This window comes from Tigriopus californicus, chromosome 9 (genome assembly GCF_007210705.1).
Source record: "Tigriopus californicus strain San Diego chromosome 9, Tcal_SD_v2.1, whole genome shotgun sequence".
Classification (NCBI taxonomy): domain Eukaryota; kingdom Metazoa; phylum Arthropoda; class Copepoda; order Harpacticoida; family Harpacticidae; genus Tigriopus; species Tigriopus californicus.
In genome coordinates, this window is record NC_081448.1 from 2,656,885 (window position 1) to 2,667,405 (window position 10,521).

Sequence of the window (10,521 nt, forward strand, 5' to 3'; positions counted from 1 at the left end):
TCCATGTTTCGAGTAGTTCTTTGTCCAATTTAACAGACGACCGAAAATGGTGACCGCAAAATGGAGCAAAAATTAACGAGACAAGCTCATACCTAGGCACCAAGTAGAACGCATATAAAGCGAATCAAGCGAACGATCTGAAAGAGCTTTTCGATATTTCAATATTCTCCCACATCATCTACTCAAACCCAAAGGGTATACCCAACTAAGGATATTCGATCAAAATGCACGGTATCCTCGATCGATGCTCATTACCACTCAAATTACCACGGAGGTCTTGCATTCCTTTTTGCAGTCATTATGATTCAATCCATCTCAAAAAGGGGTTTTAATTACGCATCCGCTTTGCATCACATAATTCATGGCCCTGGGACCCCTTTTGTGATTTTGCCACATGACGGGTTCAAAAGCCATCTATCAATGATCATCTCGAACCACCATCTCCGACCATAATGAACCAACCAGCAAATTTGTCCCCACTCGTATCTCGAGGAATCCGCGAGGTTTTTTCTGCGTTTAGTGCGTATTGTTTTGCCAATTTGATCTTTAGGGGCAATTACACCAACAAACTGTCCATTACCGGCTCTGATTACACCCTCCCTTGTGAACTTGAGAGTTATAATTATGTCTTAACAGTGTTCACACTTTACTAAAGGACCGCTTGTATCTTTACACTTTCAGCTCGTGGTTTATTTGAAAACTCGAATATTGCTTTTTTTCCTCTTCCGGCAAAGGGAAATTAAGGCTATGATGGCTGCGATTGGCAAGGCTGAAATGGTTCGTTCATGTTTCCGTTTGGCTGGAAATTGGAGTCACGAAAAGAACCCAAGTCAGAGTACGCTACACTGTGCAAAAGCTTTCTTGTGATTATTCATGGTTACAAAATGATACAGTTGTTCTTTTTTGTAGTTATTTGGTTGTGTCGAGTGAGTTGATACCTAAGAAGCTTTTCGGGCGTGAATTGAGCGATGTCAGTCAGCGTGGACATTGGAGTTGGACAGTGACGATTCATTCTTTTAGAAGGCGATACCATGCTTTTCGAGTGAGAAGAATGGAGTAGAGCCACAGCAGAAGCATGAGTATGACAATGATCACTTCTTTGGGTGGAATGTCACTTAGATTGGTTGGGGCCAGTTTCACGAGGGTGGAGTTGAAGCAGGGATTGGCCTCAGGGTTGCCAAAATTATCACTAGCCCCCTGTTTGTCACCGAACAAAGTGAGTTGGGTCATGTTGGTCAGAATGGACTCCAAGGTGAAATTGGAGGCCAGAGGTATCTCATCGGTGGTGTTGATGGAAACAACTTCGCCATACGTGCCTGAAAGAGTGGAAGAGGCCAATTAAAATCATTAGGCTTCACTTAATTCACGCCAATTTGAAAGTGCTTTGAGCAAATAGGGATGATCTCATGGTGCAGATATCACCCTTTCAACTTGAATGCGGTAGAGTGTACGTAATGTGGTTGGTTAAGAGCAACATTTTAGCACTTAAAAAATAGTATTGAAAATGGAGATTCTAGCGGAATAGATTATTTGATCTGATCAAACCTAGACACATGATTTTACCGCTTAGTCAATGAAATTATGCATGGAAAATCATCATCCATTCAGCGGATGGTTTTGCATACATTTTAAGTTTACATTCAAAGAATGAAATATTAGCATTTTATTTAGCCCGTCTAACCAACAAAGAATACACTGAATATGGACAGGGAACCTAAGGTTGAGAGTCAGCAACTCCGATTAAAAGCCACGCATTGCATTCTACTTTAAATGAGACTGGCCCTAGGTCGCTATGATTATACATTTCAATTTTCATCTCATTTAAGCTATTGGTTCAAAAGTTATGCCATCTCAAAGCGCAGTACATAGCAGTGCACAGAACGATTGAGTTAGCTCTCTTATGTGACTTGATTACCAACAGAGGGCTAGCTCATTCATTCTGTCCAGAGGTTTGTAATGAGCTCGGAGAGAAGACCATTTTTGACCCAATCGTTCGATCGAGATGAAAATTGAAATACGCTATTGTTGCAGTCTGGGGTCAGTCTCATTTCGAGAAAAAACAAAATGCTTTGACCTTCTTTCAAAATGACAAGTCACGACCTTGGCGTACCCGTTCATATTTCAGGGGTCCATGAACCAACGTATCCCTAGTTTCTTTGGTGGTTAGATAAATGCCTTCCAAACAATGACATGTACTATAAAACTTGCCTTGGCATGGACCTTGAACCTTAGCGAGAGTAATTACACGCAATTAATATGAAAGGAGGTGTTACGAGACAACTAACATTCACCGAACCCCAAAGCATGTTTGTTGAGGTTTTTTTTTTCGAATCATCTCCTTTTGCATAATGTGCCTCTTGAACTGGTTTCTTCATGTTCTTTATTTTTAGAGAGAGCCAACTAATCTTTATGAGAGAAGCTTGGATTGTCTGGGAGATAAAAAAGAGCTTTTCTGAATTGCATTTCTTCGCACCAAGAGTTTCAAAGCAAAACCTAGAGGTTTCTCTCGATCGTGATTTTTTCGACCCACGATTTGAACCCAAAAAGTGGAGTTTTCCCCACCAATAGCTCTCAGTTCCCATTGAAGACGGCAAAAAGTGACTCATGTTCCATGGAAAGTCAGTGATCCAAGTGGGATCTCAAGGCAATGGGCATAAATTGCCCATTTCAGGATAGACATAGGCAACTATCAGAAATCATCCCGAACTCGAAAGTGAAAGATTGCTTGAATATAAAACATTTCGAAACTGATTTGGTGGTTTTCTAAGCAAATACGGTCTCGCATTCGTGCCTTCTCGCTATAACAAAGGCTTTGATCGTTTAACATGACCTTCGGACTGTGTTTTCGTGGGGTGGCTAAGCTCCCTTACCTAATGTTCCATTCCTGAAAATGCTCCTCAGGATAATGTTTTCCTTGTTGGTTGGAGCCATTATGATGGAAGGATGGGAAACCTTGGAAAGCTATCCTCTCTATCCAAGGGTTTCAAGCGCTGAAATACAACAAAAAAATATTTGTTAGTTCCATGAGGAAAATGAGGTCCAAAAGTCACAGAGTTTGGAGCACTCGTACAGCGGTTGTAGGAAAAATGTGAAAAGTTTCTGGCCTCCATCTACAACACAGTACAGTACAGAAACGAAACTTGCCAACGCGCTCTACAGATAGATGGATGGTCGTTTCCACTTGAAAGTTTTGATGACACGAGAAGCGAAAAATGGGTGAAAGAGCAGGAATAGAATCAGATTTCAAAAGCTTGGGCTTTTTTCCATTCCAGTGAATTGTAAATTGAAGGTGTTTTTCACGCTTCGTCATAGGCTCGTAAATGGCCTATAATCTACTTGAAAAACTGCCTTTGGCCACCAGATTGCTTTTGAAAAGAAGGGTTGTGAAGGAGCTCATTAGTGTCATTTTCCTTTGAATGGCAGCAAAAGAACAAAATCCGGGTACATGTAGATTTCGCTATATACCAGAAGCAGTGTCGTCACACCTTCAAACCCATTTGTTTCGCACCAATCAGTGTCACCGAAATTGGCACAGAACAAATTAACAAAAGAGACTCACTTATAACTTTGTAAGTTTTCCCTTAACATTTTCTTGTCCCCACTCAAGCTGATTGGAACCTGGCATGCACCCTCGTTATAGCTTCATAAAAAGTCATAAACACAACCGATCGGCAAATATTGCCTTGTTGTTGTAGATCGAGTTCATGCAACCTAAAAAGCATTGATATGCTATTGAACGTACAACTTGATTGATCATTGATTGCATTCAGCAACAATTGAGTTAAAGAGAGGGCGCATAGGGATCCTTGGATTGATCAGTTGGTCCCTGAAATATGTCGTGGTCTTCGTGCCCTTTTTTGATATCATTAGTTAAAAGGTCCTACACAAGTTGTGCTGAAAACAGATTAGCGTGCGTGAGCGCCACAAAACTACCTACGTACATAAAGGCCAGAATTAGTTGGGCGTGGCTAGGGAACCACAAATGGAACAAGAGTTGAGCGTTATTAGCTACTGAATATGTGTTCACTGGAAGGAAGAACCAAGCTAAAAGGAACCTTTCCACGTGGGTTTGAAGGTCATCCTCGTGTCTTCATCGCTAAGTGGACCCGTTGCCAAAGGAAGGAGAATCAATCTCTGATTATGAAGGATCAAACATGCTTGGCTGCGATTTCTGAGGTCTCGTTTTCCGAGGAAATCCCCGTATTGAGTGAGCAAAGAAGGCTCCAAGGTCAGGGGGAATCGAGCGAGTGAAATAGAGAAGGCCCTTTTTCGTGCTGCCTTGGCAAGGCTCACAACTGGCGGCCTTGTCGTCATGTTTGCTGTGATCGATTGACGTGTCCTGTCCTCTTTAATGATCAGCTCACTCTATTTGTTACTTCCTGAACAAAAAAAAATCATGACGAGACAAGCTACTTGAGACACAAAAAGTTAGATTGCACCATGCTTAAGATCACACTTTTTCTCATTGTTTTAAGCTTGGTAACTTTCGTGTCAGGGTATTGATTTAACGATTTTTGAGAGGTCACGTTGCACTGTCTATAAAACTCCGTGTGAAACATGCACATCGTTTTAGGGAGTTATAAGCAGAATTGGATGCAATACTTGAGTTCATTTCACTCATTATGAGCGTTTTTGTTTCAAATTTGAATAAGTAATTGTCAAATATTTTGTTACCATCACTGTCAGTGGAATTTCTGACATTGTTCGAGAAAAGAGAGGCAAGATGTCGTAAATAATATGGTACCCACTTCATTAATAAACAATTCCAGGTTATTCTGCACGAGACACGGACCACAAAGAATCAGCGTCCTAGGTCCTTCCAAAGAAAGACACACTTAGTCATTTGCTACGTCTTTCTATCAGTCAAGGTCTCTTGTTGCATTAACTTGGCATGCATAAGTTCGTTGTACCATGTTGAAGCTCTGGATTTAGCAATATCCTTCCCTTACGTTTTTCAAAATATTGGAAAAGTGATATGTTGCATGAAAGCTGTGTGGGTGACTTTATCAAACAGAGAGATTTTTTGCCTATGCCTATGATTTTCTTCATTATACGGGGCCTGGCTTCGGGCTTTTCAAGCGGCCCAACCATGGTGAGGATTGCTCTAAATGAATTTCATGGGACATTTTGCTATAACCAATTGGAAATGAGTGCGCAAAGGCAGTCAGTTCTTTTTTAAGTGACTTGTACTGTATGTTAAAAGCTGAGAAACTTGAAACAGTTCGGTCAGATTTTTTGTAAAATGTGTGGTCCCTATTGTTGTGCACTGTTGTCTATTGATTTATTTCAGGAATGATTTGTTCAAGAACCAACAATATTGAATAATCAAATAGTTAACGTACCTTTTGTAATCATATTCTTGACCCTCAGATTCTGGATAAGCAAAAACTTGGTTTCACCAGAAACTGGGCAGGAAATTAAAAAAAATGAGTTTGTAAAATTTCAACGACATATCAAGGAAGAAAGAAAAGTGGACAGGTAGGTAAAAGGTACAAAAAGAGTTGAAAATTAGATGCCAATAACTTTCAAAAGAAGAGGGTAAAGGGTAAAGATGAATTGAAAATAAATATAAAACCAACATTTAAGCTAATATTAAATTATTTTTTTATGGCTGAGCAAACGCGGAAAACTGCGATTTTGGCTTCTTTTTTCGAATAAATTGAACTCCAAAATGGGAGATTAAGAGCAGAAACTGGGGTGATTTGATCTCTTTTTTGCTAACAACCTTAGAATAAGTGGACACATTCAAAACTCCAGACAAACTCGTTTAACAAAGCAATGCATATGATATTTCTCCTTCATTTTGCATGCACTTATGCGATCGATTAATTTTACACAAGCACAAAACCCAGGTCAAACTTGAGATGTTTTTTGATGTACACAGATGGTGGAGTTTGATCGCACACCTAAAATTCATTCAATACCTGGGGCCCCAATAAAGGGAAACAATGACAAACTTATTTTGATTTGACTTCCACATTTCGTATTTGATTTCAAGTCCACTGAAAGGCGCCTGGCCATGATCTAATGGAGTTTTGAAGTCTGAAAGTCACCTTGATTGGTCACAAAACGAGGTAAAAAATTGGGACCAAGCATCAAAAGATCCGATATTTTGGCGTTTGGCACACAAAGGCAGAAAGATAGTCTTGCAAAAACTAGCACGGCCAACCAAGGTGTCTTGAGGTATGGCTTTTCCTTCTATGGACTCTACTTTTCTCGGCTTGAAAAAGACTAAATACGCCTCTAACGGATTACGTTTTCCATTGAAGTAAATTGATGCCAAGGCTAAGAAATTTAAAATTAGAAAAATGTCGCTTACATGACACTTTTATTTCAACTAATTTCGCCATAGCATTTTCTATTTAGGTACAAGTGGCATTTTTTCTTTATTTAGAGTTCAATGGTAGCTTCTCTTTCATGAGTACAAATTTGACATTCACATGCCACTCTGATAATCTTGCTCATCAATGTTCAAAACCATGATTCAAATCAAGCTAACGTTATTTTGAGAGATAATTATATCTTGAATCGATGTATTTGACGTGCAAAACAAGTGCTTATACAAGGGGGAAAAAAGGACTTACTACCAATTCAATTTTTAGGCCGTATTATGAAAATCCACTTAGATAGTTTCTTGCATAGAAAATGTTGAATTCTAATCATGTGGCGATCACGAATATTCTTAAAAAAAATTAACACAGTGAACAGAGGCAGCACATTTGACATCGTTTCTCGTTACAACATGACACAAACATAGCAATGAATGTCAAAGTAACATGTTTGGTTGTGCCTGACTGTTGCGAAGCAATGGCACAAATCGAAAGTTTTTTTGGCCGTCAGATGTCGCGTGGGGGAGAGTAGCTAGAAGCCAGGGTGACTGAAAGATCAGCTCGTAGAACCTAAAGATTCATTAACAAAATCCACAGACGCGGGGATTGTTTGGTAAACAGATCTACAGTTTGAGGTACAAGAAGCTAGATTACCAAATTAAAACCTCTGGACATTAAATAGGCCCAGAAAGATACCTGGTTTGGAAATCGCCTTCCAAAAACTTCTGAAATCAAATGGTCTTCCCCTCAACCTGCTCAACATGAAGAAATTGTTCGCAAATAACTTAAAGTATAAACCACTGAAAATTGTGGACGTACCTCGACCAAGACTAGTCATAACAAACAGCCAATTCAGCCGCAATTACCTATAGGCTGTCTGTAGAAACTTTGGTTCGATTTGTTAGTCGAGGTATCATGGCTGCCAGGCATATGTTGAAAATTGCGTTTTCTTCAGCTTCAAGAAAGCTATGGACATGACAAACCTGCAACATGACATGACTAATGGTGCAGCCCTGATGACTAGTCTTGGTCATCGATATACGTCCATAATTTTCAGTGGTCTATGCTTTAAGTTATTTATGCTTATATGAAGCTTTCTATTAATATCAGATTCAAGTGGTCTTGGAGAGTAGGCTTCAAAGCATCAGAAAAGGAGAGCGATACAAGGCTAGGTACCTGTGCAAGGCGTTTTGTTTAACCCGTAAGTTCAGTGCTACGCCATGCAGCTTTGAGCTTTGTTGGGGCATCTCCACCATAGCTCCCACTAGTTTCAAACATTAGAACGTGATCTCGACTTGTGCCATTGACCTGAAATATTCCCCAAGGTATACATGTCCGTCCACCTATGGTTAATTCTTGGTTAAAATTCAATACAAGGATAGCCTAAACGTGTTGACTAAGGTACTGTATATAACACCCATCAACCAGTGATTGAGGGTCATAGAAAAGGCCAATTTCCCACCACCCAGCAACAATCCTTTCCTCCCAAAAAGCGATCCCCATAGGGTCTTTTGGTTCCCCGAAGTTTATTGTTTGTAAAAAGATCTGGGACTATAGGAAACCATGTCATTGTGATTGGCGAGTTCATTTTGTGTTCAAAAACACCTTTTCAACCTGTTTTGAACCCTCTTTTAAAAGACATTGTTTGAACTGCTTTGAAGACTTTATACACTTCCACCAACTTTTGGCTTTTCATCAACTCAAGTCAACGACAAACATGCTCGTATGTAGGTAGGGGTAAACAATCGCTACATATTGCAGAATCATTAATCAATTGATAAGGCACGTTCATCTGACTGGATCGTACATCTAACTCTTAATAGAAATGCCAGTCAATCAGTATATGTGTATCAAATATAGAAGACACATTTGATGGAAACATGAATAAGACAGGCCTCAGAGAGAATAAGTGCTGACGGGAAAGTGTATGTACTCGTACTATGAACTACTGTATATCCTTGAGAAGATTAGAACATTGTGAGAGCCCTTCAAGTGACGATAGCTCTCCTTCAGAAAAATATAAACGAAGGGAAAATAAAAGCAAACGTAGCCTTTTCAGAAGCTCACTCGAAAATGCATCATCCACTTCAATCTCTCCCTTCATTACTTTGGCTCATCTAGCTAATACACCAGGTCTTCATCAAAAAATTGGCCAGAGAGGATTCATTCAGCTACCGAGTCGAACCTTTTGTTTTGTAATAAGTTGGTTTATATTTGAGTGATTATTTCCAAAATACCCATTATCGTGCGTTTTGTTACTGAACGTGAGGCTCTTTCTTCACTTTGCTTGATGAGAGAAGGTTGGTTCGGCATATTCGAGTTTGGGTATGAGAGAAACCTCTTTTCAAGTTATGTCCAAGCCATTAATTTTGAGTCATGACTGGAGTTTGGGACAAGCCTCAGCTTCCACATTGTCTGTGTTACGGCCAGTTTAAGATGATCTCACAGGTCATTTCAACGTCTAAAAATGGACCAGTGCATTCTGGGAATACTTTTTTATCGCTCCTCCAGCATTCCCCTTGGTTTTGTTTTCAAATTTTCAGCCAATACTCTGACCTCAGAGCTCTAGATCCGACCATCCATTCTTAGAGCTAGGCCATTTGACTTCTGGATCACGACTGGCCTTTGCCATTTGAAAGTGCGCTCGACGAGAAATTGGCCAATCAATAAAGGCCTGTACAATTTCGAAACTATTCAACACCTTCAATTGATGTCTTTCTGTTGAAAGGCCAGCGTTGAAAGGGCTTGTAAGGGGAACTTAAGTAGTCGCAGTGCATACCCATTACGGGTCCAACACAATACGCTACAAAAGCTTTTTAGCACTTGTCCAAGGTAAACAAGACACATAATGGATGACTACATACAAATGTCTATTGCGGTGTACATGGAAAGCCTTCCCACTGAGAACGAGATAAGAAACAATTGACGACTTACTTGCTTTGGAGTTGCAAATTGCACAACAAATCCAGAAACTTGACTCCGGTCTTTTCACGAAGACAATAGACTTCAACCTCATTGGACGGAATTTCCAAGTCAGTTCATGGTCACACGTTTTCGCTGGGTTTAATCGCCGCGCATACAATAATAGTAAAGTAGGGTATTTCACTGTCAGTGTTGCCAGTCAAAGACACTTTAGATCTTAATTATCCGCAAAGGCGATCTTCAATGGATCCTAAGCTCCTGTTCCCAAGTCATCAAGGAAGAATCAAATAGGAGGAACCCATAGATGTGCACGAAATGATCCCAAGGACGCTCTCAGCACCCATCCAAGTGTTGAAGACGACTGGCATCCCTGGAGCTTGGAACACTTGGAACAGGGCGTTCGGAGAACGAAAAAGGAGAAAGAGCCAGAGAAAAGGCGAAGGCCGCGCTCGTGTGTTCCAAATGGTTCCATAAATGTTTCCACATGTTGAAACGAAAGTCTCCTCCGCAATTCGCGGACCCCGTTTCATTAACATCGTTGGGGGCGTGTGTGCGTGTGGATGTACAGTAACTCTGAGATGATAGATGATTCTCCGTCTATCCGGGTGCCACTTGTCAACTCTCGGAGAACAGAATTAATTGTCGACATTGGAACGAGGGGAACTGAGGGAGGGATAAAAAGAAAAAAAAGAAAGAGGAAAAGAAAGAAAAAAAGCAAGCGACAACCAGCGAGAGCATGGTAAAGGATCCATATTCATGGTACAAATGCATTGCCAAGTTGAAGAGCAACTCGTCGTAGACACACGTTTTTACATGCATACAGTATGTAAAGTAAAAGAGAACAAAGAAGAGACGAAATGAGGAGACGAAGCCCGTGTGGAATTGGGAAAGCCTCGCTCGCTGACTCTATGAAATGTAAATGATCAGCTTTTTATTACGTTACCGAGCCTTGGGGCTAGAATGAACGTACATAACAGCAGCTAAGCCATGAAGGTCTCACATATTTGGCAAGGTTCAGGACCTGCTCTTTGATATGTTTTGGGACGACAATGGAGATGATAGCCTTTCTGGATTGCTCTTTAGAGAAGGAGGGCACGTTTATTGGAGCCATCGAATAAGTCAGACCGATCTAGGGGACAAGATTTTCATCTACTGTGAATAAGCAAGCGGAAAAAAATATGCACCATCCTACAAATAGCAATGGTAGTTAAACACTAGATCAATTAATGGGTGGTACTTAATTCCATACGGGGAAATGAAAATTTAAAAT

General features: G+C 40.3%; 1 protein-coding gene across 1 annotated transcript; it reads right to left on the reverse strand.

Annotated features, from left to right (window-relative positions):
- Nucleotides 1-10,333, reverse strand: LOC131886497 (uncharacterized). The gene is made up of 3 exons (XM_059234863.1): nucleotides 9,264-10,333; nucleotides 2,871-2,990; nucleotides 1-1,316 (listed from the first exon to the last, which is right to left on the reverse strand). The coding sequence occupies exons 2-3, from the start codon at nucleotides 2,929-2,931 to the stop codon at nucleotides 1,009-1,011; spliced, it is 369 nt and encodes a 122-aa protein (XP_059090846.1). The 5' UTR covers nucleotides 2,932-2,990; nucleotides 9,264-10,333; the 3' UTR covers nucleotides 1-1,008.
- Nucleotides 10,334-10,521: the final 188 nt, after the last annotated feature.